General features: G+C 46.7%; 1 protein-coding gene across 4 annotated transcripts in view; it reads right to left on the bottom strand.

Moving 5' to 3' along the window:
- BCL2 (BCL2 apoptosis regulator) overlaps positions 1 to 27947 on the bottom strand; it is a 184665-nt gene that overhangs the window by 32485 nt on the left and 124233 nt on the right. Inside the window, exon 3 of one of the 4 annotated variants that reach the window (XM_082416943.1) lies at positions 25341 to 25910. The exons of the other annotated variants lie outside the window; for them this stretch is intronic. Coding sequence (XP_082273069.1) covers positions 25857 to 25910 — 54 coding nt within the window. The 3' untranslated portion in view covers positions 25341 to 25856. Of the gene's footprint in view, positions 1 to 25340; positions 25911 to 27947 lie in introns of those variants that run through there. 4 annotated transcript variants of the gene reach the window in all.

Below are 27947 nucleotides of genomic sequence, written 5' to 3'. Positions count from 1 at the left end.
GAGTGCTGCAAGGATGCTACGTGCCCGCCCACCCGTCCACCTGCCACTCAGAAACAGAAACGAGGCCAGGGAATCCCTTCCCAAGTCCTGATCTGGGGGGCCCCTCTCCTGCTCTGCTCAGGACCTGCAAATCAGTGGACTTCATAACCCCAAGGGGCTCTGCACCCAGAGGGCTGGTCTCCCGATTTCTTGGGTGACCAGAGATGCGGGTCAAAGCGTTTGCCCAGAGGCAGCTCCCTCCGGGCTGGAGGAGTAAACCAGTGGAGACTCTGCCCTCCATCTTCTCCATTTTCTCTCCTCTGAGCTGGCTGCTCTGTGAGAAAAAGACACAGCAGCGACTCATGTGAGCCCAAGCCCGGGGCCACCCTCCAGCACATGCAGACGGCGAGTCCGGGAGCTAAATAAGAAAGCCTTCACACAAATAAACAATTACGTTAATTGTGGGTCGGACAGTTTTTTTTCCTGAGGAACTAAGTACTCAACCAGGGGTTGGCGTCCTCTATCTATCTGGAAAAACCAGAATGCAAGAAGATGAAGGAAAAGGGGCCAAGTCCCTTTATTTTTTAAGCAAGGAAACTTGAGTCCCAGAGAAGTGAAATGTCAGCCAGCATGGAAGCCAGGACCAGACACCTCATGAGGTGGAGGGTGGCCCCAGGGAAGGGAGGTCCTCAGAGTGTGTGTCACCAGTACGTCTGTACCTCGAGAGGTGGCTTCTCTCTTGGAAACCCTGTGCCTGGGGTTGGTCTATAAAATAACGCAAGTGACAACGGAAGAGAGTCCCCCAGAGGGGCACCTATGCCCGGCTTTGTGACCCTGTTTTCAGTGAAAATTAGTATCAGCTGCTTTTGGCTTTAACCTTGAACTCCAGCTGGCTTTATCTTCTCTCACTTATTATAATTGTAAGGCCATGCACGGCGTAAACGTCACACCTGGGCTTATACGTCACATGTCATCAAAATACCGTGAAGAGAACACTATGTGGTCTCTATCAGAAGACAGAAAAAAAAGAAGAGCAAGAGGCAGGTCCGGCTTCTGACTCAGGGCGGCTTGGCCCTCCTTGAATACCGAGACGGGCCCGGGCCCACCATGGCCATCGGAGGCTGTCCAGGCCAAGTACGCACTGTTTATTGACAGAGAGACAAAGAGACACCTGCCTGGGTTCAGGGTGACCGGGGAGTTTCCAATCTGGATATGAGAACACTTTTACACTCTACCAAACATTCTTTTTTCTTTTTTTCAAAAGCCAAAATTAGAAAGAAAACAAACATATTCGGGGCTCAACGTAGCAGGAAAAAGAAACTCAGAAGTCAAGACATTTCATAAGAAAAGCTCCGACTGGGTCTAAACTCACCTGGCCTAGAGTCTAGGGTTCCTGTGATTGGGGTGGGAACAGGCTGTGGCCCCCGGAGGCATGGGAAGCTAGTTGTCCCCAGACAAGTGCCCAGGTAGGAGGTCCACCCTGGTTCCCACGCTGCAGGAGTGGATGGGAAGGATGCTGGGGGAGTGAGAAAGGCAGAGGGCTCCTGGAGGGGTATTTTTCTTGTCTAACCTAGCGGTGCCTTGAGGTGCGATTAATAAGTAACTGCCAAGAGCAACTCGGCAGTGAAGGCACTGAGCCACTGCCCCCCTCTGCCAATGCAGAGATAGCCCAGTACTGTTTACCTGGCCGCCCAGTGACCCGGCCCTAGCAGGCATCTCGCTAATTAGCATAGTCCCTCTAGCCCGGCCTTGGGGCTGGCAGTCACACACTCTCCCACATTCCAGGCCTCAGTCTGTGCCGGGCCCTCCGAGCCCCCCAGGCAGCCTGCCAGCTGGTCCCCAAAGCTGCGGTGAGATCTGCCTTCCTCCGGGGGCCCTTCCACCTGCGGGCACATGGGACATAAGCCTGTCCCAGCCCCAGGATCCAAGGCCTACATCCATCTTCAAGAAGGCATCCTCTGAAGCCGTGTGGGAAAAAAGCTTTTTTGCTTGAGAATCACCTTGTATCGTACTGACTTGAAAACAGGTCGGTCAGCTTCCATTCAGCCAGGGTGGAACTGGAACTGAAGGGTATCCATTAACACACAAAATGCCAGGAGTATTTTATGCCATTCAGGCAGTGGTGAGTCATTAGTTCACGTGAGATTCATCCGTTTATAAAAGAGACTGGAGAAATTAATTATTTAAAATTCTGTGACTATCGATTTATACTCACGTTATCTACTTACAAAAAAAAAAAAGTATCTCAGTCGGGCTCTTTTTCTCCCAAGCGGTGAAAATCAAGTTATCCTTCCTACCGCCTTCTCCAGCCTCTGCTCTAAAGAGAGCTGGGATCAGGCTTAAGCAAACCAGAGGCAGGGCCGAGCAAGAGATTTTCACCAAAATTGCAAAAACACAACTGAAAGAGAACTATTCTTAAGAAAGACTCATGTACCATAAAAGGGGAATTTCCAGAAGCCTCTGATATTAGCAATTTGCTCTTCCATTCCCTTCCTCTCTAGTTTCAAGATGAGATGATGACAGAAAGACTGACTTGTCAGAAAAAAAAAAAAAAACATGAAACTCCGTATACAAACGTGTAAACGGTCACAGTTTACACTTGCGGGAATTTCCACACCTGTTCTTCTGAGTGGCCATGAAGAGGAGGAAAGAGGGAGAGAAAGCAAAGGAAAGCTCTGCCCCCATTCACCCACATTCAGACAGAATCATGAACCCTGTTTTCTTACTTTAAAATAAATAGCACTACTTACTGAGCACATGTTTTATTTTTCTTATGGGGCAAAAATAGTTTTTCCAAAGTCAAAGTTCTGAAATGGATTTTTTTTTTTTTTTTTTTTTTTAGAAACAGACATAGCTAGGAATTTTCTGAAAACTAGTGCAAGTAGGGATGTTTCTCCTTTCACTTTCCATTTTTACATATGCATTTAAGGCCAACATGCACTGGCTAATTTCAGTAGAATGTTCCAGAGCAAGGGGAAGCACTGCATCTCAGGGGATGGGTGGACATTTATTGGGCATTCACTTTCTATAGGGCCTGCGATATTTGGGACTATGGGGGAGTCATATTCAGGAAGTAGAAAAAAAAATCCAATTAAACGGGAAATAAGCCAAACAAAAATGGACATCAAGATAAAACACCACATATGAAAACACAGACGCATGCACAGAACCAGCTGTAGTTTCTACAAGCTGGGCTGAATCTGCTCACCTTGCAAAGATTTCCCGGACGGCGGTACGGAGGATGGCGGGACTGCTCACGAATATTTCTTAGTTTCTACCGGCTGACTCTTAACGTTTCTAAATCCCTTGAATGGAGTCACTTTTAGTTTCTTCCCAAGCTCAAGCCACTTTATTATTTAAAAAATGTTCATGGGGGTTTAACTTACAGACAGCAAAATGAACACTTTGTGTGTGCGTACAGTGTGATGAATTTTGACAAAAGCAAATACTCCTGGAACCCACTCCCCTCTCAAGATATGGAACCTTTTCCATCCTCCCAGAAAGATCCCTCGAAGCCACTTTGTTTTAAAATTATTTGCATCTGAATGTTTTAGCGTGGAGATTATCAGAGCCAAATGTGTGGGAAGCAAGCCTCATCATCAATCATCTACTGCAAACACAGGTTGTGAAGGTTCCGAAGATGCTGCGTGAGCCTGCACAGACACGTCTGCAGGGATGGGAGCTCGTAGTAAATGCCAAGGGGCTTTTCAGGGACAAGCACGTGGGCCCCTCTCAGCAGCCCAGCTGGCAACTTGACCATGCAACTAAGACCCAGTGGGTTTCTTTTCTGGTTTTGTTCTTTAAGGCATCAGGGTTTACATGTTTAGAAAGAGGGAAGTTGAGGCGGGATAGTCAAATCGACCATATTCTCAAAGGAGCCAAGGCTCTCTGATGAGGAGGGTTCAACCCAGCTCAGAGCACTCCTTTCCAAAATTCTATTGCAACATCGAAAGAGGAGTTCACATGACCAGGCAAATTAGAAATTTTCTTCACATTTCCTGTTTCCCAAATTTCCGAGGAGACCTTCAGGGAACGTCTGGCCCAGAGGCACACATTCAGGGTGAGGGACAGTAGCTCCACTTTGCTACGACCTTCGCCCTCCTGGCAAGGCAGGGGCGGGGCTGGGGGGAGAAACGAGGCCAAATGCGCTTCCTTTGGGTCCAGGGAACCAAAATTCTGGCAGAGGGGCCAGGAGTAGAAGCCCAGATGCAGCAGACGCCTGCACCTCTAGACTTCTGTTTTCTCAGGAAAGGTAGAGCTACTTCACGGACATTTGAACTGTACATCTTCAAAGCTAAAACAGAATGAAAAAAGTCCCGGAACATTATGTAGGAAGCAGTTTCTTTTTTTTTTTTTTTTCCTGTTAATCACTTTTCCAAGATGGTGCCGCGAGGTAATCCTTTCTTAAATCTTCCAGCAATCAAAACAATGTGGTCACAGAAGTTTACAACTTTAAAACCTTTCAAAGGTCACCTCCCTGCCGCACACCCTCTCACATTAAGAGCATAACGGATATTTTGAGTCACACATATTGTTCTTTGTTCAATTTGCATTTGGTGAAATCCCTCCTTTGGACCAATTTAGTAAGCAGTGCTTTGGCCTCCCTTGGTGATGGTTCTCTTGTCTTCTCTATTTTCGTGTGTCAAAAAAGTTTAGACTCCCAACGGATAAAATGAAGGGGTAACCTTTGTCATTTATGCTTTCTTTTTGCTCAGATGGTTTTTCCATCTTGCTTGGGATGGAATTCCTTCTCCTTCACGAGGAACTAAGCCCTTCAAGACTCAGCTGAAGTTCACGTGCTCCATGGTGCCCTTGGACCTCCTCTCCTTGGCCCTGCCCTACCTGACCTTTCGCTGAACTGACGTACTTCTCCATATTTCAGGCTCAGACGGCTTGGTCTCCACCACTAGACTGTGTTACTGAAGGCCTTAATCAAGAGTTCTCATGCCAATTACCAAGTGAGACGGTGAGAGAAAGACTGTCTCAATGGGAAGTCGATCCCAAGCACCCACTGCCCCAGTGCAGGGGTTCCCACTGATGAAGATTCTCACCTCCAAATACAACACGCGGCAAAGAGCTCTCAGGCCCGGGACCCACTCTTCCCACCAGATGCACTGTGCAGGCCAGCTGTCACAGGAGGCCTGAGTGCTTTATGAGGCTGCCTGCTCGCTCCCCCGGCTTCGTGTGTAAGCCAACGGTGCTTGGCTTTTAGAAACATATTTCCTTCTCTATGAGTAATTTAAAAGTGACTCATGCTCAGCTTCAACAGCCGGTCCACGTGACCCGCAGTGCTGGTTGAGTGTATCTATAGATGTGTAAACCAAAGCAGTTCTTAGAACACAGGTTTCCCCCCTCCCACGTGCTGTTTATTTCCCTCCACTTCACAGGGACCGAGCGATGATACAGACGAGCTGCCGGGCACCGCCTGCTCCTTACTCAAGCCTGGAATGGGCCCAGGAGGAGGGACCAAGGCACAGCATCCAACAAGAGAAAATAAAAGACCAGTGAAGGAAAGAGACAGGCAAACGAGCTAATACATTTCTCTCGTATGAGTCGATGATCAAGGAGCTCTGAGAAAAACTCATAAAAATCTAATACAATGAGGGTTCATCTAAACAAAAACTACTGTGTCTCTTTCTGTTCCAGTGGAGGTTCAGATGTAAAGAAGTAGAACTCGCACCCTCACCACCTCCAAACAACCCACCGCTTCGCTTCCTAAAACAGAAAAACATTCCTGGGATGTGTTGTGGTTGGACTGGATAACTCACATATCTTAAAATGTTTTAATTTCCCCAGCTTGTCTTCACTCCTCTGCCGCTGGAGAATGCGCAGGGCCCAGCTTGGGGACACTGCTGCCGCAGGAAGGACGTCGGGTGACACAGCTGCCAAGCGCACCAGATAGTGGTTCCTACCTCCTTCTCACTTCCTTTTTTCTATTAAACCAAATCTAAAAACTCATTTGCCTGCTTTGTGAAGACCTCCATAGTCTGGCCTCTCTCACTTTATTTTCCGGTGCTGTCTATGTTAACTGTGCAACGTATCCGCGGCTACAGCCTGGGAGTGTCTTCACTGCTTCTCCAATGAGCTGAATCGGTCCCACCCCAGAGCCTCACCCACTCCCTCCGACCTCCCAACACCCTGTATCACCACCCTCCGTCTCTCCCACCCCACGGCACCTTGTTACCTCCATCACCCGAGTCTCCACCCCGTCCTCAACCTCAGCTCATCCCACCTGAAAACCTTCCAGGGAGTCCGACTGGACCAGTCCAGCTGTCTTAGCATCTACGTCTCCTCAACTCCTCCCATATTTCATTTTGTCTGCTCTCCAGTTTTATTTTGCCACGTGATGTACGATAGTCATGCTTCTCCAGTTGGACTGCAAAATCTTTGGGGAGGGGAATCACATATCTTATTCCCATTTATCCCCACAGTACCGAGCCCCACGGCAATGGGCAACGTGAACTTCCCAGTTAGAAGAAATATTTTATTTTTGCCAAAAAGGTGTTGTATGCAAGGTCTTACCAAACTTTTAGTTCTCTGTTCAATGTGACTGCATGCCAGCTGAAAGACAAACTTTACTGTTCATCCTAGTTGGAGGCTATGTGGAGAGGAATAAATATTTTGTTGAATTTTCAACAAAATGACAAACATGGGCAATAACAGGCATTCACAGAGCACTATGTTTAAGCATCTGACAAACATCAATTCATCCGAACCTCATGCTGTATGCAGTAGGTACTGTTATTAACCCCACTTCTCACAGGAGGAGACTGAGGCAGAATAGGTAACTTGTCCAAAGCCACATGGTTAGAAAGTGCTGGATTCAAGCTCAGGTCATGTGGCTCCAGGCTGTGCTCTTAGGTGCTAGGCTGTACTCCTATTAACAGGTGCGTTTTAGGTATCCATCTTCTACAGGGCTATCTTGTCCCAGTTAGGTATACTAAAAACTGTCACCACTCAAGTCCAACGTAAACAGAACTGATGGTTAAATGTCATCTTGCACGGAAACTTCAAAAAGAAGTATGGCTATGTGGGAGCTAAATAAATAGCATCTTTAACGTGAAGGGTATAAAATCTGCCAGTCCCTCCTGGGGACCCCACGGAATGGCACTGACCATGCTCAGCAGAAATTCCAGGTTCAAACCTCTGGGCAACCTTGAGGTAGAATCCCCTTCAGACCAATGTTACTATACACCCAACAGCATCTTCCCAAATCCTTAATTTCTCAACATAAAGAAACCTAATACAATCCAAATCATAGCTGCAGTTAGATCTGTTTACTATATTTTAAATATGACCTTGCAGACCCACACATGGCATTCTTGAAAACATCAGATTAGACACAAGAAGAAAAACCTCATCCTGGTGGTCAAATCATAGCAGGAAATGATGCCACCAGCAATTATTCATATATTAGCAGTTGCTTAAGTACCATAAGGCTTTTAGGGGAAAAGATTGTGAGCCAGTGGTTGGAAATGAAGCCCCATTATTAATGTAGTCAAGCTATTCAGCTGGATTCAATAAAATAAAAAGCCCTGCCCAGACCAGTGTCTGTAGTAGAAGATGCTAATAGCTATTTTTTAAAAATCTGGTTTTATTGAATCCAGGCTTTATACACAGCAGTCCTTCTTCCCAAAGGGCTGAAGAATCATCCCATGCATTTTAAGCCATTTGAGAGGAAATGGACTTAAGCTGTGTCAGGAAAGCACAGTTAGATTTAAGGAGAGAACTTAATAATATTCAAGGTGATAGAAAACTTGGTAGCCGCTGGATATGCTGTCAAAACAGGCTGTGAAATCCTCTTTTATCAACTCAGTTCCGGTTAAAAACCATTCCTGGGAGCCTGCTATGTGCCAGGTCCCTTGTAGGCCCTGCGAGGCCCTGAGCATCCCAAGATGAACAAACTCTAAGCCCTGCTCATGAGGAAGTTACAACCCAGGGGAACAGACAGGAGTTCGGGGCTGACCAGTACTGGGAGAAGTCGTCTCATTGCGATGAATGTATTTGGTATAACTCCGTCTGTCCCTCTCCCCTGGACTTGCCGCTGTCACTTTTTATGTCTCTGGCTCTATATTCATTGTTTTGGGACGGTTTTGTCCCCATCTCCCAGGCCCCAAGCCTCAGACCTCCTGGGTCTGGGTAGCCCACAGGGCACCATCTGTGTTTATCCCTCCAACCACATCCTCGCCAACTGCTACCCCTGCCTCTACTGCCCTGCTCAGTGGCCTTGTTCACACCAGCCAGTAATGCTGGGAGACCTTTCTGACCCCAAATCTCTCTCATTCTTGTGGGCTGTACCCCTGAAAAGAAACCACGGGAATAATTTACTCCTTGGGTGAAGGCATCAGGCCCAGGTGTTTCACATTCACCTGCTCGACAAACATTTACCGAATGCCAAGAGCCAGGTACCGATGGGGAGAAAAGAAAGATTAGGTAAGACTCTGTCCTCGAGGACCTTTGGATCTAATAAAGGAATAAAAAGGACCTCAGCCCAGGGGAAAGTGCAAATAACAAAACCATAAGACAAGGTTAAAAAATAGAGATGACTCCCAGGGAAGGTCTAATTGGACCAGTTATCGTCAAAAACCAATGTCCCAAATGAGCAGAGTTCTTGTACCAGATCTCCTGCCAAGCTATGCTCTCTACCTTAGAGCAAGCCCGTTGCCTTTTTGTTAAACCATGGGCCTTAATCCAGTATCAGTTATGGTCAGGGTTGCAGGCCCACAAGACACAAAGCCTGGCCCCCGGGTGTGAGAAAGCTGCTGGCTGCCCTATCCAGAAGGGACCATGGGGTGACAGCCACTCAGGGCTTTACAGACTGCCCAGTATGATGCCCCAGACAGACAGTCACTGGGACAGAGGGACATAAGGGGGTGCTAAGGAGAGGAGAGACGGCTCCAAGGGAAGGAGAAGGATACTCCGCGGAGAAGGAGAAACTTGGCCAACCAAACCTTGGATTGAGTCTTGAACGATGAGAAGGTTTGGATTTGGGGAAAAGGAAGGAGAGTCACCCAGACAGATTAGCTGCTAGGAGCCCTCGGGGGGGAGGGATCATACATGCGTATCCTTGACTGGCTCGGCGACACGATCTCGGGCATATAGGGTCACAGTGATGTCCCCACCATCACACTGTCACTTCCCATTCTCCTAGAACCCCAAGTCATGCCACACCTCCAGCCCTGATTCTTCCTCAGTTCCCTTCATGTTCCAATGGTACTGATGATGTCCCTCGCCAGGTCACAGGACTTCCCAGCAAACCTGAACTTCCAGCTGATCTTTGCTTCATTTCCCTTGACTTCCCACGAAGTGGGAAGTGCTTCCCAGCATTTGGAGCTGGTCCTTTCACTCCCATGCCTTTTGTCAGCCATCGTGTGTCAAACGCAGAGTGTCAGAGAAAACAGAACATACTCAAAAATAGAAAACGCAGACAAAACTCACTGGCTGAAGACATTTGTAGAAGGTACTCTCATAGTCACTGGCCGAGAGGATACCTTACCGTTTGTCACACCAGCTCTCACTGGCTGAGACCATACAACAGAACTATGGAAAACGTATACATATATAAACAATGAGCTCTAACGAAATACATTTGGGAGGAAATTATTGCAGAGAGAAACATTATCATAATGAATTGGTATTCCTTAGAAAGGTGTTAAATGGGGTTAAGTATTAACAAACGCTTCCAACACCGGGCAGGTTATATATATAATCGTATTGACTTTGAGTGTGATAGCTAACCGCTGAGGGGAAACAGGCCATCAGGTTAAGTTCGGGTAGGAAAACGTTGATGATTACAGCATTAGGAATGACGCACTCCTTAAAGGATAGAAGTTTATGTATCATATTGGTTGACCTACCTACCTCCGTCTCTTCTTCATTCCTTCATTTGTTCCTTCCTTCCTTCTTTCCTCCCTCCCTCCCTCCCCTCCTTCCTTGGAGCTAGGCACTGGGCTAGATGCTGAGACTAACGAGAAGAATAAGATATGATCTCTGCCTTATAGGGCTCACATTCCAGCTAGGGAGACCAACAGCTACCCCGTTCTAATGTTGCAACACCGTAAGGTGCTATGATAGAGGCATGTGGGAAATGCTTCAGGAGTATGACGGAAGGTGGCATCTGCTTTGAATGGGTTTTAGTGGACTCCCTGGCAAATAATTCTGTAATAAATATTTCTCTTATGTCTCATTGCTAGGGGTTTATCTTTCACAATCACCTATTCTCACTCTTTCTCTTCTTCTGTCTCTCCCTCTCTCTCTTCCTTCTTCCATCATCTATTTATCTACTACCTCTCTCCACCCATCATCTATACCTATCTACCTACCCATCCATCCATCCATCCATCTATAACATTTTAAATCATGTAACTTTCTAAGATAGGCTCTTATCCTTGCTGCAGGGACAGCCTAGTTACCAAAGATCATTTTGCTGAAGTGAAAGTTGCCCAAGGGAGTCTAGAGTTCCTTCTCCAGAGGTCTTTGAAAGAGGATTCTTCTCAACTGTCTGAAATGGTTAGATGGTCCTGCCTAAAGGCAGCCGGGCTGACTAGAGGACATTTCAAGGGCTCCTATATGTCCTTGTTTCCTCTGTTGCCAAGAGCCCCTAAGTGTCCTTGGACCATAAGCAGCTGCTACCCTTTCAGCACTGGGACCGGCTGCCCAGGCCAAAAGCTGAGCTGAGAAATGGCAGCCCTGGAGGGTCTGTTTCCATATTCTTAGAGGTCACTGTTGCAGCTGGCTGCTGTTCTAATAAAGGCTGCCAACTCTGCATTAAGAGTCACACCTGGGTTACAATCATTCCTAGCTGACATCAAGAGCCAAAAATCCATGAGATGCTTGGACTCAGAATCTTGTTACGTAGCTTGCATTTTCTGATGCCTTAAAGCTTCTGATCTGTTTCCAGTTGGAAGGAAATGGAGACTGCTCCTTCGCTGGTAAATTAATTTGGCCTCTGTAGCATTAATTTCCACAGGTTCCCTCATCTTCTGTTAAGTATAAAGTCTTCCGGGGATAGCAGGGCTTTTTAGGTGGTCTGCATATCCATGGGAAGAGGAAAGGAAATCCGAGGGTGGTATCTAGAGACATTGTTGGCCAGTGGTTACTGCACTTTCTCTAGTGCATCCAAACCAAAGGGGCTGGTCACCCTCAACAGCTAAACATAAACAACATGGCATCCTGACACCGGCAGCCTCAGTGGGCTTGAGTCTTTATCTTGGGGTCTTAACTATCTTTGATAAGAACTGCTTATTGGCCTAACAGCACTGAATCAACGGGTCTGATTCTGAGGCTCTGGTTTACTGTCTTGGAGGAACTCCAGCGACTCCTGATCCTTAAAGTCTGACAAGGGCTCCACAGGTCTCTAGGCAACGTAGACACCCAATAATGTCTAGTGACATGAGTTCTTCAGTTGATTCCATGGGGGACTTTGGAGTTGTCAGAAGGAACCGGGCCTGTTTTCTCAATTCAATGCAGACAAAGAGTTGCCTTTTCTTTTAGGGATAGATACCAACAGACATCATCAAAGTAATTTTAACCCTATTTAAAATTTGATCTTTTGGGGACAGCAAAGGTGACCTGTTTACATTCTTTTACATTTTTCGATGTCCTCTTTGTGATTACAACGACCAAACTCATATAATCAATAGCCAGATTATGATTATAATCAGTGATCAGCACCTGAGAGGAAGCCTGACATGGTGGCTGAGAGCATAACATGGGTTTCATCCTGGCTCAGCCACTTCCTACGGCATGCTCTTGGGCAAGGTGCTAAATGCATCTCTGGGCCTCAGTTACTTCATCTGTAAAGTAGGGATAATGACAGTACCTGCCTCATTAAGTTCTTGTGAGGATTAAATGAGTCATTGTATGTAATATGCTTAAAGCGGTGCTGGCCCAGCACACGGTAAGTGCTGTATGTTAGCTAGTATTGTATTAAGAATGAATCAATCATGGAGCTAATCAACACCTAGCAGACAGGGCAACATCTAGGAATCTGGATTTTAATTTAATTTTATTTATTTATTTTTTGGCCACACCGCAAGCCTTGTGGGATCTTTAGTTCCCCAACCAGGGGTCGAACCCCCGTCCCCGGTAGTGGAAGCACGGAGTCCTAACCTCTGGACCGCCAGGGAATTCCCATGAATCTGGATTTTAGATGAGATACAATAATACAGCAAAGAGCTTGGAACAGTGCCTGATGCATAGTAAGGGTGCAGTGTTAGCCATTTATACCCTGGGCAGCAGGGACCTACTTCTATTTTGATCTGCTGTTTTCGACCTTGTCTTATCCTTGCAGAGCTCTGTGGCACCACATTTTGCTTCCTCTCTGCCATCCCTGGTGTTCAGAAAAGGCCCAGACCCCAGCCCCAGGTCAGGGGGAATCCTCCACTAACACGGTGAGATGCAGAGTCACAGTCTGATACATGACCAGTAAGTTGGGTCCCATTTTGGAGTTCTTTTTCCCTGCTTCACTGTCCTTCTACAAGTTTTCCCTCGCATCCTCTCTTTATACTTGAGTCTTCAAATCATGCGGCCGCCTGCACCCTCTGAAACCTTCATCCACTTGTACTTCTCTTTTGCACATAAGGAAACACAGGTACAAATGATAACATGAAAAGGGTGTATGAAATCAATCAGGCTTGTCATCGAAGGTCACTGTGTTGCTGCTGGCAGTTGGCTGGGCATTGGTACAAAGAGAATTATACCAATCAGGTGCCTTCTTCCAAAAACTGAGAATCAGAAGACAACCCTTCATTAGGTATTCCTGGTAAATAGACTTTTTTGAGAAGATTGGAAAAGGGTTAATTTATCTTTGAGATAATGTTAATAAAATATTACAAACTGAGTTTCTGTGGGATTTTCTCACTGTTATAATCAATGTTTTCTTCTACTGTGGATTCAAAGTGAACTTTTTTGTATAAGTCTAAAATCCATGTTTTTGCCTACATATTCACAGTCATGTGTGATGTGGAGCTATCACCCTGCCGATGGTTTAATGTGTACTTTTCAAGTTTTAGTCCCCATGTTGGCCTAATGGGTTACAAAAAAAAACAAAAAAAAAAACCCCTTAATTTCAAAGATCTGGCCTTTTAACCTTTTAGGAAGTGAAAGGCTTTAAATAGTCCACCAATACATTTCACAGTGTCCATCTTGCAATTCTACAAGCACAGTGTGAATGAGCCCAATTCACTGCCCTGGTTAGGGAGGTTAGGAGATCCTGATAAATTCAGATAAAGTGTAATGAAAATGCTTAGCAACTGGGGGCCCAGTAGGGTTCAGAAGGCTTGCAAAAGAAAAGCACTTATAATCATGAGATGAGAAGGGATGTTACTGGCAGCAACCAACAGATTGATAACGTCATTTATTCTTGGACAAGTCTAGTTAAGTGCATTCACAAAAGCACTACACAGTGCAACGGGTAAAATGAAACTGGAGAACCTTCTGGAAGAAAGCTAGCCAAATATATATGATAAACATGCTTCAAGTTCTAGGAGATGGAGATAATACGTAAAATGAATAGAACCGAGATTTCAACTCTGACCTGCAGTTGGGCTAAGGCATCCAAGGCACAGATTTTTCCACTGACCCCCAAGATGAAGAGCCCTGGGCTTCCTCAAGGTCTATGCAGTTAAAAACCCGGCGAATGAACGCAATCTGAATGAACACGTTCTGAAGCCAGGGGAGCACCTCCCTGGGTAACTACTAATTCATTCTTATTAGTCCTCACTTATCTGTTTACGGAGCAGGAACAATGTGGACATGAAGGCTGCTGCGACTGCTGGCCCTGAACAGCTGGTGACATGGATCTTGCTTTTTAATCAAAAGATAATCATTTTCCCACCTAGGATCTGCAGGGAGCCAAGGCTCATGCTCTCAGAGTAAGGATCAAAATTGAATGTGATGAATCCTAAACCATCAATCCTACCTGAAAATGTAAAAAGCCTCTTAGGAGATCATGAAGGCAGAAAAGTCTATCTGCACAAACGGGGCTCAACTCAGCATTCATTCCTCTTCTAGCTCATCTTTTTCCTCATTTGCACCATTATCAGCATTTCCACTGGCTCTGCACAGGATGTCTATAAATAGCACTTAAAAACTGGGGAAAAAAAAAAACTGGGAAAAAATGGCAGTATATTGTCTAACTTGAAATTACCTTTCAAAGCTACATTAGCTTCAATATAAAAGTTGGGCTCAATTGTTCTCTTTGTCTTATTCCTGGAAGAAATTAAGGAAAGATGAAGAAAAATTCTGTTCTAGTGTATACCTTATGGGCTCACTGTTAAAATGCACCAACGCCAGAAATACCAACTCTACCTGAACATTTTGGGTGTTATTTGTTTAAACATGTTTGTTTTCTTAGTTAAGCTAAAAATATTTCCCCCTGGTGTTTCTGAAGGGACATTTAGACTAAAATAAAAATAAAAATAAATGACATGTTTAAAAAGTTATATTCATCAGACCTGGAGCAGACTACAGAAAACGGATGGAGGAAGTGAATTTTAGGACCTGTGTAGTGGTTTTCCTATTTTGGTTGCTCTAAATAGATGTGGAAAAACAAACTGAAAGAAAAAAAGCACATCTCCACCCTATGCAAGTGAGGAATGAAAAAATATTCCTCATATTGAGTTAAGGTTAGAAATAAATTAATAAAAGTTCTTCCTGTTATTATATATCAAACCCTATTACTATGAACTATTATAATTATATAAAGCCTTTTTTTGTACCAGACTTTTTAGCATTTGGTATATTCTTTTCTTTTTGGCCACGCTGAGTGGCACGTGGGACCTTAGCTCCCTGACCAGTGATCGAACCCGGGCCCTTGGCAATGAGAGCACGGAGTCCTAACCACTGGACTGCCAGGGTATTCCCTCATTTGGTGTATTCTTAACTGAGCTTAGAAATCTTAGGGGGTAGTGATCATAAATATTTATTGTAGAATATGGACTACAGTCAAATTTGACTTACAGTTTCCTTTTAAGTGAGAAAAACATAATAAGGATTTTAGCAGAGAAAGGAACATACGATCCAGGGTTTCTTCCCTTAGATAACGGAACCCTTTATTAGGATGCCTATGGCTTCAGGGAGTCCAGAAATTCCCTGAAAATAGTTGGCTAAGTTTCCTGTGTTCGTGAATTTTTCTGGGGAGAAGGTACATAGCTTTAGTTTAATTCTAAAGGGAGATATATATATATATATATATATATATATATATATATAAAATCATGTACATACACTCACATATACTCATTTAATTCTTTATAAAACCCCTATAGAGTCAGTATTACTTGACCCTCATTTTATAGGTGATAAATTGAGGCCTAGCAGAGGTAAATGACCTGTCCAGAGTCATATGTCAGATGGTAGCACAGTCCATTCTGAAAGCCAGATTACTTATTTTCTAGGGTAGCAGTTGTTTCACTGAAAGCTAAGGGACCCAAACAAGACTATGAACCCAAAACATTACTCACTGAGAAACAAGATTGGAACTTAGAATTTCTAGCAGGTGCCTCAGCACGATGGGGGGCGGGAGTAAGGGGATGGCCGTGTTTGCTTTTTATTTTTGTCTCCCTACTCTTCTTTTCCTGATGCACACGGATGTGTCTCCCGTTGATTATATTCTAGTCTAAAATTAAGCACCAAATTGTGCCTTTCTTTTCTGAGACCCAACTGAAAAACGGAACATCATTTTCCATTATAAGTGGCCTAAAGAGGGTCTCTGTGGCCCTCCTTAAATGTAATCACAGCTCTTGTCATCTCTAGCAAAACGCTGAATTTCATGGCATTCCATTAAGAACTACAGAGCACACCCCCGCGAGGGATATGGGATCTTAGTTCCCCGACCAGGGATCGAACCCGTGCTGCCTGCAGTGGAAGTCCCCATACCCCTTTTTAAAAATGTTTATTGTCTGCCCTTTCACCTAAGATGTCATGCTGAACCACCAATCAAAGTGAAGGAGTGTCCTGACATTCTAGAGAAGTCTATCATATTTTGTCAAAAGTCACCTTGCTCAAATATAATCTTCACTCAAAAGGCCAACATGAGTGGTCTTTCCGTCACTCCCTGAGGCTCAGAAGTGGTTCATCCCCTGGAAAATCAGGAAGCCAAATTCTTAGGACTCATGAAAACATACTAGATAAGAATGTTTGAACCTAAATGTTGCGTTACTTCTCCTTTGTTGAACCTTAAAAGGTAGAGGCTAATTTGAAGATTACTAATCTGTCAGAGGATGGAAAAATATATATAGAAAAATATAAAGTTAAACTTGGCAGTGGTGACTACCCAAACGCCATCATCAAACTAGCTGTTCGTGTGCTGTACTGTCTACAAGCTCTTTCACATAAATTATTTCCAGGAGTCATATCAAAATGTTTAACAACCAGCATGGTGTGCACCCAAGCCAATCAGAATAGACTTCAGCTGGCTGTACACAGCTGTGCTGGGGCATCCCAGATGAATTCCAGCCCTGTTTAGTTCATTTGAGGGCCCTTGTTGGTACTAAACTGTTTTACCAATGGGTTTAAGAAGAAACTCAAAGGTGAGGAAACCTGAGCTCAGAGATGTTAAGAAGTGGCCTGGGGCTTCCCTGGTGGCGCAGTGGTTGAGAATCTGCCTGCCAATGCAGGGGACACGGGTTCGAGCCCTGGTCTGGGAAGATCCCACATGCCACGGAGCAACTAGGCCCGTGAGCCACAATTACTGAGCCTGCGCGTCTGGAGCCTGTGCTCCGCAACAAGAGAGGCCGCGATAGTGAGAGGCCCGCGCACCGCGATGAAGAGTGGCCCCCGCTTGCTGCAACTAGAGAAAGCCCTCGCACAGAAACTAAGACCCAACACAGCCAAAAATAAATAAATAAATAAAATTTAAAAAAAAAAAGAAGTGGCCTGGACCAGTCAGCCAGTTGATGGTAGAGATAAGATTCAAATTCAGATTTTCTGACCCCTGCTCTCTCCTCTTCCCATGACACGTGACCAAAAATATTTCCAGGGAGACTAGGTTGCCTGGAGCCCGTGCCACGTGGGACCGTGAAGCTATTGGGGCCACACAGGAGATGATCTATTTAGACACGTTTTTAGAACCTGTGGGACAGGGGAGCTCTGTTCTCGAGGTTTCTGTGGGGCCTGCGCCCCTCAGAACAGAGTGACCAGGGGCTGGGCCAGTAGCACTCACTTCACTGGAATCCTTGAAGCCTCACAAGGGAAGTTCTCACACCAGAGATTTGACTTAGGCTAAAGGGAATGAAGGTGACTTGGATGATGGGAATGAAGTTGATGTGGGATGATGGGAAGGCGGGGGAAAGCTGTGGATGGCGTTTTCCAGCAAAGCTAAGTCTAACGAAATGATCTCAGCTCGCGCTACTGCCACTCTCGTCTGCGTGTGTGCTCCCCCGGACAAGCCGTGCAGTTTGTGCCCGTCAGCGTTCTGCACGGTCCACTAACAGGACATCGTGCTACTGAAACAGGGAGCAGGGGCGGGAATGGAAACCAGTGTCCTGAGAACCCTGGTGATAAAATCACTTGCAGACTAATCAGTATTTTCCATAATGATGAGACCTGGCCGGAGAAATGGCTCTGCCTCTGGTCCTCTTTCCACACCTTTCTGACTCTAGGAACCCACTGAGTGTGTGGACGGAGGCCTAGGAGGCCAATGCGGGTGGTCAGGCTTCTGAGGACTGGGATTTGAAAACCTTCCTACTGTTGGCTCGTGATAGGAAGTTTGTCGGCCTAGCAGTGTCCAGTGCACAGTAAAAGCTTGCTCAGGAAATGTTTGTTGAGTAAGTGAGTGAGTGCATGAGTAACTGAAATAATGAATGAATGAGTTAGTGAATAAGTGAGTGAAGGAGGGAGTGAGTGGTAGGTGTGTGGTAAGGGGCAAGGGCAGTAATACCCAGACTTCAGTCAATTCCTGGGACCCCCCCCCCCCCACCGAGCCCCCCGCTCAGGTAGAATGTACCAAACACGCCTTTGCTAAGGGCAGGTGAAGGGTTAACTGTTCAGCCACACCTTCGCACATCTCATCTCATTCACCTCTACCACAATATAAAGAACAGTACACAGAACCCTTAAAACACCAAAACCTAACCCGGGGCCTCTGATTCCAGGCACAGGTCCCCTCCAGGATGATATGCCAGAGGGTTCCCTGCACTTTCTCTGAGTATCCACCCTGAACCTCCCCCATCACGCTGTCCACTCAGCCTGCAAATCCCTTTCTTCTCCCTCACTGCTCTCCTAAGCAGCCCACCTCGGAAGACCACGGGCCACTTCCCTGTCGCCCGAGAGGCCCTCCTGGCCACACTTCTCACCGCCCATCTCCCCGGGCTCACCTTCTAAACTGGACGGGGAGTTGGCCAGTGTCGGAGAAACTAGCGCCAGGCTTGACGAATGGATGTTTGTTGATGAATAACAAAGGCATTCTGGCCAGTTAGAGTTGCCCTTCAAGAGTTTAGGCTTTCACGTTTTTAGTGACCCTCAGGACACAGCCCTGGGCTCTGGGGTGAGCAGTGGTGATGTGCTCGCAGAGGAGCTGGAGGAGCAGGGCCACCAGGCGTGTCTGAGGGGTCGAGCTTCCGAGCCTCCCCGTCTGCAGGTTGGCCATTCACCAGGGAGGGGCATGCCCTCCCCGCCAGGAAGAGACAGCAGTGGAAAATGAACCCGCCCCTCCTCTTCCTCCAAAGAACAGCACCACCAAGCCCACCGGCGTGGCCGTGTAGGATGGACACACCTCTAAGCAGTGTTTGGCCATCAGCCGCTTCCCCAAGCACCCAGTGTCGCAGGGCGGCAAGAGCATCGGGGACGCTGGGGTCCTCCTGGGTTGTGTCCCCTGAGCCAGGGGCCTCATGATAAATCAACAGGAGACCAGGGGCCATGAAAACACTTGGCTGTGGCATAAACTACCAGCTAGTGGCAGATTATGGTACTTAATGGCACGGCCGCGTAACAGATTTTGTCAATTCTTACTCTCTGGAGATCACAGGCCACCTGGCTACGGCCAGCCGCTTAACAGGAAAGCACTCCAAGATTCCAAGAGACTAAAAGGCTCATAACCGTTGTTTAGAAATGTAAATGGCCTTCAATTACACCCAGAGAGGGAAATGCATCTAGGGGGAGGGAGGGATGATCTGTAATCCCATCTCAGGGTTGAATCCAAGGCACAGGGAGAATACAGACGGTTTAAAGATGTGGGCAAAGGTTCTCAGGGTGAAGAATGTCCATTTCCATCCAAGATTAAAATGCGGTTTGGGAAAACAATTACCTGCCTGGGATCCTGGGAAAGTAAAACTTCCTGGTTTCTCTGCCAGGAAGAGCGATTGTAAAACAAGGGCTGAGAATCGCACAAACAAGATTTTAGAATTTTATCCAAACAGCTGCAGTTCACCTTCGAGGAGCCCAGACTCACTTGGGTCTGATGGATGTTGCGACACCGAATTCGAGGTCTCCCCAGCCTGCTGCCAAGAGCTGGCCCCACGGGACAAAGAGAGAACAGTTGCTCTCTTAATGGGAGCAGAAAACAAAACTCTCCCACCACCCAACTCCCTGCTTTGTTGTGAAATTGTCACTGTGCCTTTGAGGGGAGATTAAAATCCGAGCCATGTCAAATTTAAAGGGCAGGTTCCCAGGCAGGGAAGGGAGAGGGTTTCAAGGGGGGAAAACGCCAGTTGCATGTGAATTTATGGAGGATTTGGGAATCACAAAAGTCATGGGACTTGACTCAATTAAAACGAATGGAAAAGCACAAGCCCGTAATTTAAAAATAATACTAAAGTAAAGCAGCAAGGATATTCTGGCTTGCTCTCTGCTCATTCTTGAGCCAGCTTGGGAACCTCGGAACAGGTTTCCTGAAGCACAGCATGGGTGCCGAGCAGCTGTTTTTACCTACTTTCCTGCACTTGACACACAAAGATTCTGCAATGGAGAGCGAGAATGAACGGTCCCCCAACCAAAGAACATTTCCTGAGAACCAGGGAGGTGCTCAGCAAAGCTGCTGCAGTTGGGGAAAGAAAAAGTATTGTAGTTTTCAAGGCATGGGCAGAAGAGACTAGAGAGTTGGAAACCAGCTATAGGAAAGCTGCCTGCTTTGGCAGCCTTGCCAGATTCTCAGACACACAGGACACCTTAGCTTTCCAGAAGGCAGCCCTGGATGCCTCCCGAGCACCTGAGTCTGTCATGTGGTTCCACGTCTTTGGAAGAGCCCACGCCGGCTCTATATAGGAGCCCTTCCACACGTCCCCTCCTGGTGCCATTTGTAAAGGTGAGGAAAGATGGATGATGCCGGAGAAGTTCGAATCCCATAGCTTTGTCTCCCAGAGAACCACGTGTTGGGGTGTGGGAGGGAGAGCCCCCAACTCCACCTTAGGAAGGAAGCACATCTCAGCAAGGGGCCTGACTGTGTCCAGGTCTGAATATTACCATTGGTCTTTGCATGGATATTGACATTGAAGACCTATCCCTTGACTACTCGAGTCCAGAGATTTTTTTCTAGTTGGCTCATCCCCCTTTCTAAGAGGAGGATAATAAAAGGATCTACCTTATAGGTTAGAGTTCTTACGGAGACGAAATGAATGCTTATGAAGATGTGCGGTGCTTTGAATGGAACTCGGCACACAGTAGGTGCTCAGTAGGTATTAAATTTCATTACTGTCGTGAGTGCCATTTTTCTGACTGTTCATTCATTTAGCTTTCTGTTTTCTCATTCAACGAGAACTGTATTTTGACACATATCAAAAGCTATTTTTATGAATGTTTAATACCCCCTTCATTTATGAAAGAACTCCAGGATCTCCCCGTTAACTAAGTATATGGCAATCTATGCTATCTATCAATTAAGCACAATTTTTGACATGATTTTTAAAGCCTTACATTTCTGCAACATTCCTTCCCTCTTTTCCCGTCTTCCCTCTCCCAAATCCTCTAAAGATACCTAGCAGATATTTTATTAACCCCTGATAGATTATGGGAAATGAGTTTCAGTAGTAGGAAGATACAGGTCATTTATAAAGTTGCTTTTCAAACACCAGCACCCTGGCCACATCGCGAAAAGCAGGAGAGTGATTAAAATCCCGCCCATAAAGCAGAAGCCCTTGGTGCTGCTAAGAATTCTTGTCCTTAAGCAAAAACTACAGCATGAATCCCTACCCCCGCCCCCCTTCATGCAATGGAAAATGAACCACTGGCCGCTCCCCTGTGAGACAGCGCAGCGTTTACTCCCCTGGAGCGGGGGTGGAGGCGGGCTGTCAGCCCACCCCATCGGGCTTAGTCTCCATGGCGTTTTCCACTTTCCCAGGCCGACCAGGGCCATGTGAATGATTTGCTACCAGCAGCCAAGTGGCCGGGCTGCTCTTAGTGAGAACTCTGCCTCGGAGAAGCAGCGGGGACCACAGAGGAGAGGAGGCAGATCTCCCATCCATCCTCCATAGACCCTCTTCTAGCTACGGGGCTCCGCCAGCAACACTCCACGCCCCTCCAGCTCCCAAGTCTTTGGTGCAGGGCCCCTACAGTAGCTGCTCCTATGAGCAGACACACCCTTTTTCCTATTATAGTTACAACAAAAACAATAAGCAAAAAATCCACTGAGGGTCCTTGTGGGCTCCCACGGACCGACATTCTCACGACACCCATGGAAACTTGTCAGCGCACTGACCCTTTGATTCACTGTGGTCCAAGGGGCTCCTCATGCCTTTAAAAATAAATATTAATGCTGAGAGGGTGCTTTGTTTCACTTTGCACTCTCAGAGCTGATGATCCAAGGCTACGAATGAGACGCTTTCAGGGCCGTCAAGTACAAAAAGGGAGAGAGACAACTCATTCTTGCCTCTGCAGTCAGAAATGAAAAGGCTTTTGCCTTGTTTGGCGAGGGGTTACTAATTCGGAGGATGCCAGTTTTAGAGTCCGTCTCAGTTTGACTTGTAAATGAAAGGTGGAACCTCGCCAAGATTACCCTGCTGTGTGCCTGCTGGCCCTCTTTTCTACGTAGGGGTGGGGCAGAGGTTCACCAAAATCATTAGAAAGTTCAGGAAACTAGGAGGGAGAGCAAACCAAGTAGAAGGTGGTGAGGCTCCGTTACAGAGCGTCCCCGGGGCCTCCATGCGATCCTTCTGTGTCCTCACTACAGAGGGTGAGGACCCGGCTTCCCCTTTCAGAAAGGCTCCCCGGCTTTGGCTGTACCAGAATCACCCAGGCGGCGGGTGAAAATACAGGTCCTTCTGTGAGCCTGGCCTCTATACTTTGTATTAGTGCTCCGAAACCAATTATTTCAGAACCGCTGCCTTTCAGGAGAGCAGAGAGAACTAACTGATGAGAAGAGCTGGTAAATTTTTATTGAACTATTAATAGACATTCCTTCTAATGCTTCTTATTATGAAGCTACACTTGCAGAACGCCTGGCATGTGCCAGCTTCACCATCAAACCCATCCCACAGCCCCGCAGGGAGGATGAGAGGACCTGGAACCTCAGGGAGGCTCAGGGGAGCCCCGTGTCCAGGCACACACAGCTGGTAAATAGTTCCATCTGATGGTAAGACCAGACGCATTCGACCACAACTGGACTCCAGCATGGCCTCGGTTCCTCACATTCATGTCCGGGGGGCTGGGGGCTGGGCTGGCACACTGCCCTTTTGTGGGGAGCACCGGGACCTTGCCAGCTAGGGACCACCTCTCTCCACCACACCTGGGCAGCCCTTTGTTTCTTCTCTCCTTCTCGGTCCCCTTCTTTCCTCTTATCTTGCTTTGCCTGCATCCTCTCTCCTTTCCTTACAGCAGTGAGTCCCAGGTCTTGCTAACACAATCACTCACACAGTCACTCAGGGAGTTCCGGGTCCCACCTGTAGAGAGTCTGGAGGAATTTGTTCAGGATGCAGCCTGGGCATCAGGCTTTTAAATACGCCTGGGTGATTCTAGCATGCGGCTAGGATGGAGGAGCCCAGCCTTATTGAAAGCTGACAGACACAACCTGAAGAATCCAGAAACTCACCTGAACACACTCATGGCTGACCACCTGCCACTGTTTTAAACTGAGCACCATGAAGAAGCATGAGGTGGCCTCAGGTGACACTCCAGCCACATCCGCCGAGAAAACACCCGACTACACCAGCTGACCACACGGGGAGAGGATCCAGCCCTAGACGGGCAGAGTGTGCCTTGTCTGGTCTCTGCAGAGGGGCTCGGGGAGAACATACGCTGCTCCCTTGGGACCGGGGAGGCCATGGGGTGGGTAACGGGAAGAAGCACAGCTACCATGGCCTCCCTGCATATCAAACAACCTGGAACAGGAGTGGCTGTGCAAACTCTCTCCTGGTGAGATCAACACCATAAAGAAGCCCATAAAACTGGCTTGATCACCCATTCTGCAAACCAGCTGCCCAGTTTCATTACACACACCCACAAGAAGGACAGGAAATCTTACACAGGGCTCTGCTCCGCACCAATCTCCTTAAGGAAGTCTTTCAGACCAACACAATCTCATGTTCCCACTTTGGTCATTTGTCTAAGTATAACTCATTGCAAAGGATTCCCCATCTAATACGGACTGCAGCCCATCAGGGATGAGTGGGCTGGAAACAGAGCCTCACTAAAGCATTAGGAGGCTTCTGCGACCCAGTGAGGTCGCGGCACTGCCGCGGAGAGCATGTGTCACATCTCCAGCGCGTGGTGCAAAGCCTGGTGCACGCAGGTCACCAGCGACTGGGCAAGTCCATGTCATACTGAATATCCATAGTGGGCTCAAACCCACTAGTTGCCACAGACCAGGACGTGCTGGGGAAGGATAACAAGCACGAGGCTTTCCACGGAGTAAGACCAGCTGGCAGATGAGAGTGCAGAAGGGGCAAGGGCCTGCCCTGAGAGCGGGCCGCCAGGGAGAGCAGGGCAAGACCCCTCCGCCCACCCCTCTCCTGGGCTGTGGGCCAAGATCGAGGAGACAAGAGCAGAGGTGGGGTGTCTGCTCCTCCAGGCCCCCCAGGTGAGGAAATCGGGCCTCCTGTAGGACCTGCTGTTGTGGGACCTGCCCCCGACCCCACGAGACTCCACTTCAGCTGAGCCACTGCCGCAAGGGGGGTGGGGGGCACAGAGATGCTTAGGGACAGTGGGCTCGGGACAGCTGTTCCTCGTGAGAGACAGCTGCAGAGGGGGCCCCCCTCGTGGCCGCCAGCTCAGCTGTGCCCATGGGTACCTCGGAGAGCTGAAGCTCTCTTGCTTCTACATGAGAGGAGTTTCAAAGACATCAAGAACTAAACCAGCTCTGAAAAAGGTGACCGAAGACGAGGGGTGGCATCTGAATGGGGACATGTGCGGCAGGAGTTCAGAGGAAGGGGAAGTCGTGACATCACCCTTTTCTATGAGGGTTGGGGGGCTTGAGCAAACGTGTCTGAGGACTCGATATGGACATCTGTAATCACACAGCTGGAAGAGTAAACATTTGCCTGGAGAGAATCCCTTTGCTCTCTTCTCCTTCCTATCTCTTGTGTACTTTAAGTGGTGTCATCTGTTTTAGCAAGAATAACTGTACCCCTCTCTTCTTGCCCCACTATGAGCTGCATTGGAAGGCGGCTTGCCAAGGAGCACCAACACTCCATTCCACAGGCAAGAGAGGCTGCCCTGGGCCCTGGCCCTCAGATATGCACCATCTCCAGGACCACACAGGCACGCATACATGGCGGCCAGAACGGAGAAGTAAACGCACTTTAAAGAAACCTAATGTATCCGATCCTGAAATCTTTGACTCCAACCCGACGAGTGTACGTAGGAGACGACCCTGCCAATCAGAATGGAGACTTGTCAATTGCTGGTCAGTGAGCCAGGGAGGCCAACCTTGGTCCTTTCCATGCCAGTCTTGGCCAACTAACCGAGGCAATCTTAGGAGTAAGCACGCGACGTCATCTTGGTGGCATTATCTTTTTTTTTTCAATTTATTTATTTATTTTTGGCTGCGTTGGGTCTTCTTTTCTGCACACGGGTTTTCTCTAGTTGCGGTGAGCGGGGGCTACTCTTCATTGTGGTGTGCGGGCTTCTCACTGCGGTGCCTTCTCTTGTGGTGGAGCACGGGCTCTAGGCGCGTGCGCTTCAGTAGTTGTGGCACGTGGGCTCAGTAGTTGTGGCTCGCGAGCTCTAGAGCACAGGCTCAGTAGTTGTGGCGCATGGGCTTAGTTCCTCCGCAGCATGTGGGATCTTCCCGCACCAGGGTTGGAACCCATGTCCCCTGCATTGGCAGGCGGACTCTTAACCACTGCACCACCAGGGAAGCCCTTGGTGCCATTATCTTGAAACCAACCCAGTCTCCTAACTTTCCTTGTTCAGATTCTGTGCTCACCAAGCTACCTCTGAAGCCTATCTGGCTTCCGAAGGAAACCTGCCCAGAGAGAGAGCATGGGCTGGGGCAGGTAAGCACACGACGTCTCATTACAAATGAATACACTGGCCTTCTGGTTTGAACACCTGTCCAGTGGGCTGTTAATGGGAGTTGGTCCCCAAGAGACGGATCTGTCCTTGAGGAATGAACAAATCAGATCTTCGAGTTGCCAGGATGAAGTTCAGACCTTGGACTGTGCTGAATTCAGCCAGTAATGCCACCCTTGGGAGTCTCCTGGAGGTCACACTTTTAGTTTCCCCACGGTGACAGCCCAACAGATAGCTGAAAGGCTTCCATGGCTACTTCTTGGATTACTACACTTTTTCTTGAGTGAAGACTCGATGTAGATTCAGAAATGGCCTGCATGTTACAGGGCTTGGGTGCTGTGCATGATTTCTGCGGAAGCAGTGAGCATCTGTTCCGCTCCTTAGGTATATGGAAAACTTCACAGCTGATATAGATTCAGATCTGTTTAATCCTTCAGCCATGTCCGATTCTGATATAATCAGACTGAAAGGCAGTCAGAAAGGTTGCCCAGAAGGAGTTATGAGAGACGCTTCCTCTCAAAGAACACAGGATTTAGTTGGGGAGATACAAACTAAAAAGATCAAACATATGCAATGTCACAAATAAAAATATAGCTCAAACGGATAGAGGAGTGAGCCAGAATTGGATGGAGTTGAACTCAAAAGGCTTTCTGAAAGAGGTATTTCTAAGGAAAAGCAGCTTAGTGTCATGATAAAAAGGATGGGTCTTGAATCAAATAGACTTGGGTTCAAATGCTTGACTGTTTGTGACTTCATAAGGTACAGGCAAGGCTAAGTGGGGTGGGAACAAAGCGCCTGACACATGGGAAGTGCTCAAGGAATGGTCATTGACAAATATCCACACGGAAGGGAAAGGATGAGAAAAGACATGAGGACAGTTTACACTCTCTCCGCATCAGGCACTGTTCTAAACGCTTCATTGTATTAGGTCATTTCACTTACCCAACAACCTAGTGAGGTCAGTACTATCAGTAACCCCATTTATTGATGAGCAAATCAACGCACAGAGAGGTTAGGTAACTTGCCCAAGGTCAACACAGCCAGTAAGTGACAGAGCTGGGCTTTGAATCCAGGCATTCTGGACCCTGAGTTTGTAATGTTAACCACTTTGTCTTTTTCCATTACTTATGCCACACTGCTTCTCTTTGAACCAGATATATTACCAAACAAATTGTCAAAACAGCTTGGATTTTTAGGATGAATATTTAAAATATTATAAATCCCTTGCTTGTAGGGGAGTGGTCGGTTGGAACAGTTTCTGCTGATCACTCAGGAATCTGTCCAGGACAGTAATGTGTACAGACTATTTTTGTCTCAGTTAATATACAGCACCATATAAACATTGGCTCAACCGAAGAGCCTGAACAATAAATTATCACTAGCCCAAGTGCTAAAATAGCACTTGATTTTCTCTCTGCCTGAGCATGCTATCTATTTATACTTTGCTTACTTCTGTGGAGTTCAACGTGCTTTATACACATTTCATCATAGCCATACTTATGTCGATTTACTGTCTTTATTATACACATGTGACTAATGTACCCTACAATGCTTAGTATTTACTACAGGATTCTCAGTTTCCAACTAGGTTTTTTTTTATCTAAGGGAACTACTGATTCTCTTTAATTTATAATTAGTGGACATTTGTTGTCTATTAAAAGAATAGCATTTTACTGTTTCTCTTTTAGCTAAATTCATCTTGCATATGATATGACCATTCTGTCCCTGAATATTAATTGTATATTATTTTTTATCATTTCTTTACAATTCCACTTATGGCTGACCTTGAACCAGAATAGATCTGTCAGTTTAAAGCTGTAATATAATTGCCTCTTTTTCTCAGCTGACTTTCTGAAGAATATATATATATATATATATATATATATATATATATATATATATATATATACACATATACACATATATATTCTTATCTTTTCAGGCTGATTGGTGCATTGGCACACATGCATTTTCAAATTTGATCTTCACTCTTTCAGTTTTCATATTCATGGGCAAAAAACCAAATTTAGGTGTTGAAATAGAATAGGGAAAAGAACTCCAAAGAAAGATTTCCTTGAATTGCTGGAGAGTAGATGAGAGCCCAAACTATGGCATATATAAACTGGGAAACCAGGTTTATGCAGTGTCAGGAGTTAACACAATGCAAGGTTTAGAAGCATGCCTTAGTGCTGGACGCAGGGAGAGAAGTGAAGGAAGAATTGCCATTTGATGTTTCCATCAGTGACAAAGCAAGCCCAAACGCATAGCCTAAGGCTGGGGTATTCTGTTTTCTTTTGTCCTCTCCTCCTGTGACTATCCATCTTCATTACTGAAAACAGAAACTCCAGCCTTAAGCATTTCCCTGTTTTTGCAAAAAGGTATCACACCAACAATCCCTTTTCAAGAATCGGCAGTTATCGTTTCATTCTACACAAGTCCCTAAAGTTTTCTCCTTGACCAAGTACGTCATCTGCCAATGTGAATTTAGGAAGATGGGACAGATACGGAAGATGTAGGAGTCATAAATACTCACACTATCAGTAATGATGTTGTAGGAGTTTTTAGAAAAAAAGTCAATTATTCCATGA

The sequence above is a fragment of the Balaenoptera physalus genome, assembly GCF_965194825.1.
Source record: "Balaenoptera physalus genome assembly, chromosome: 12".
Classification (NCBI taxonomy): domain Eukaryota; kingdom Metazoa; phylum Chordata; class Mammalia; order Artiodactyla; family Balaenopteridae; genus Balaenoptera; species Balaenoptera physalus.
The sequence above is the reverse complement of the archived record's forward strand: the minus strand, read 5'-3'. Positions and strand labels throughout refer to the sequence as shown.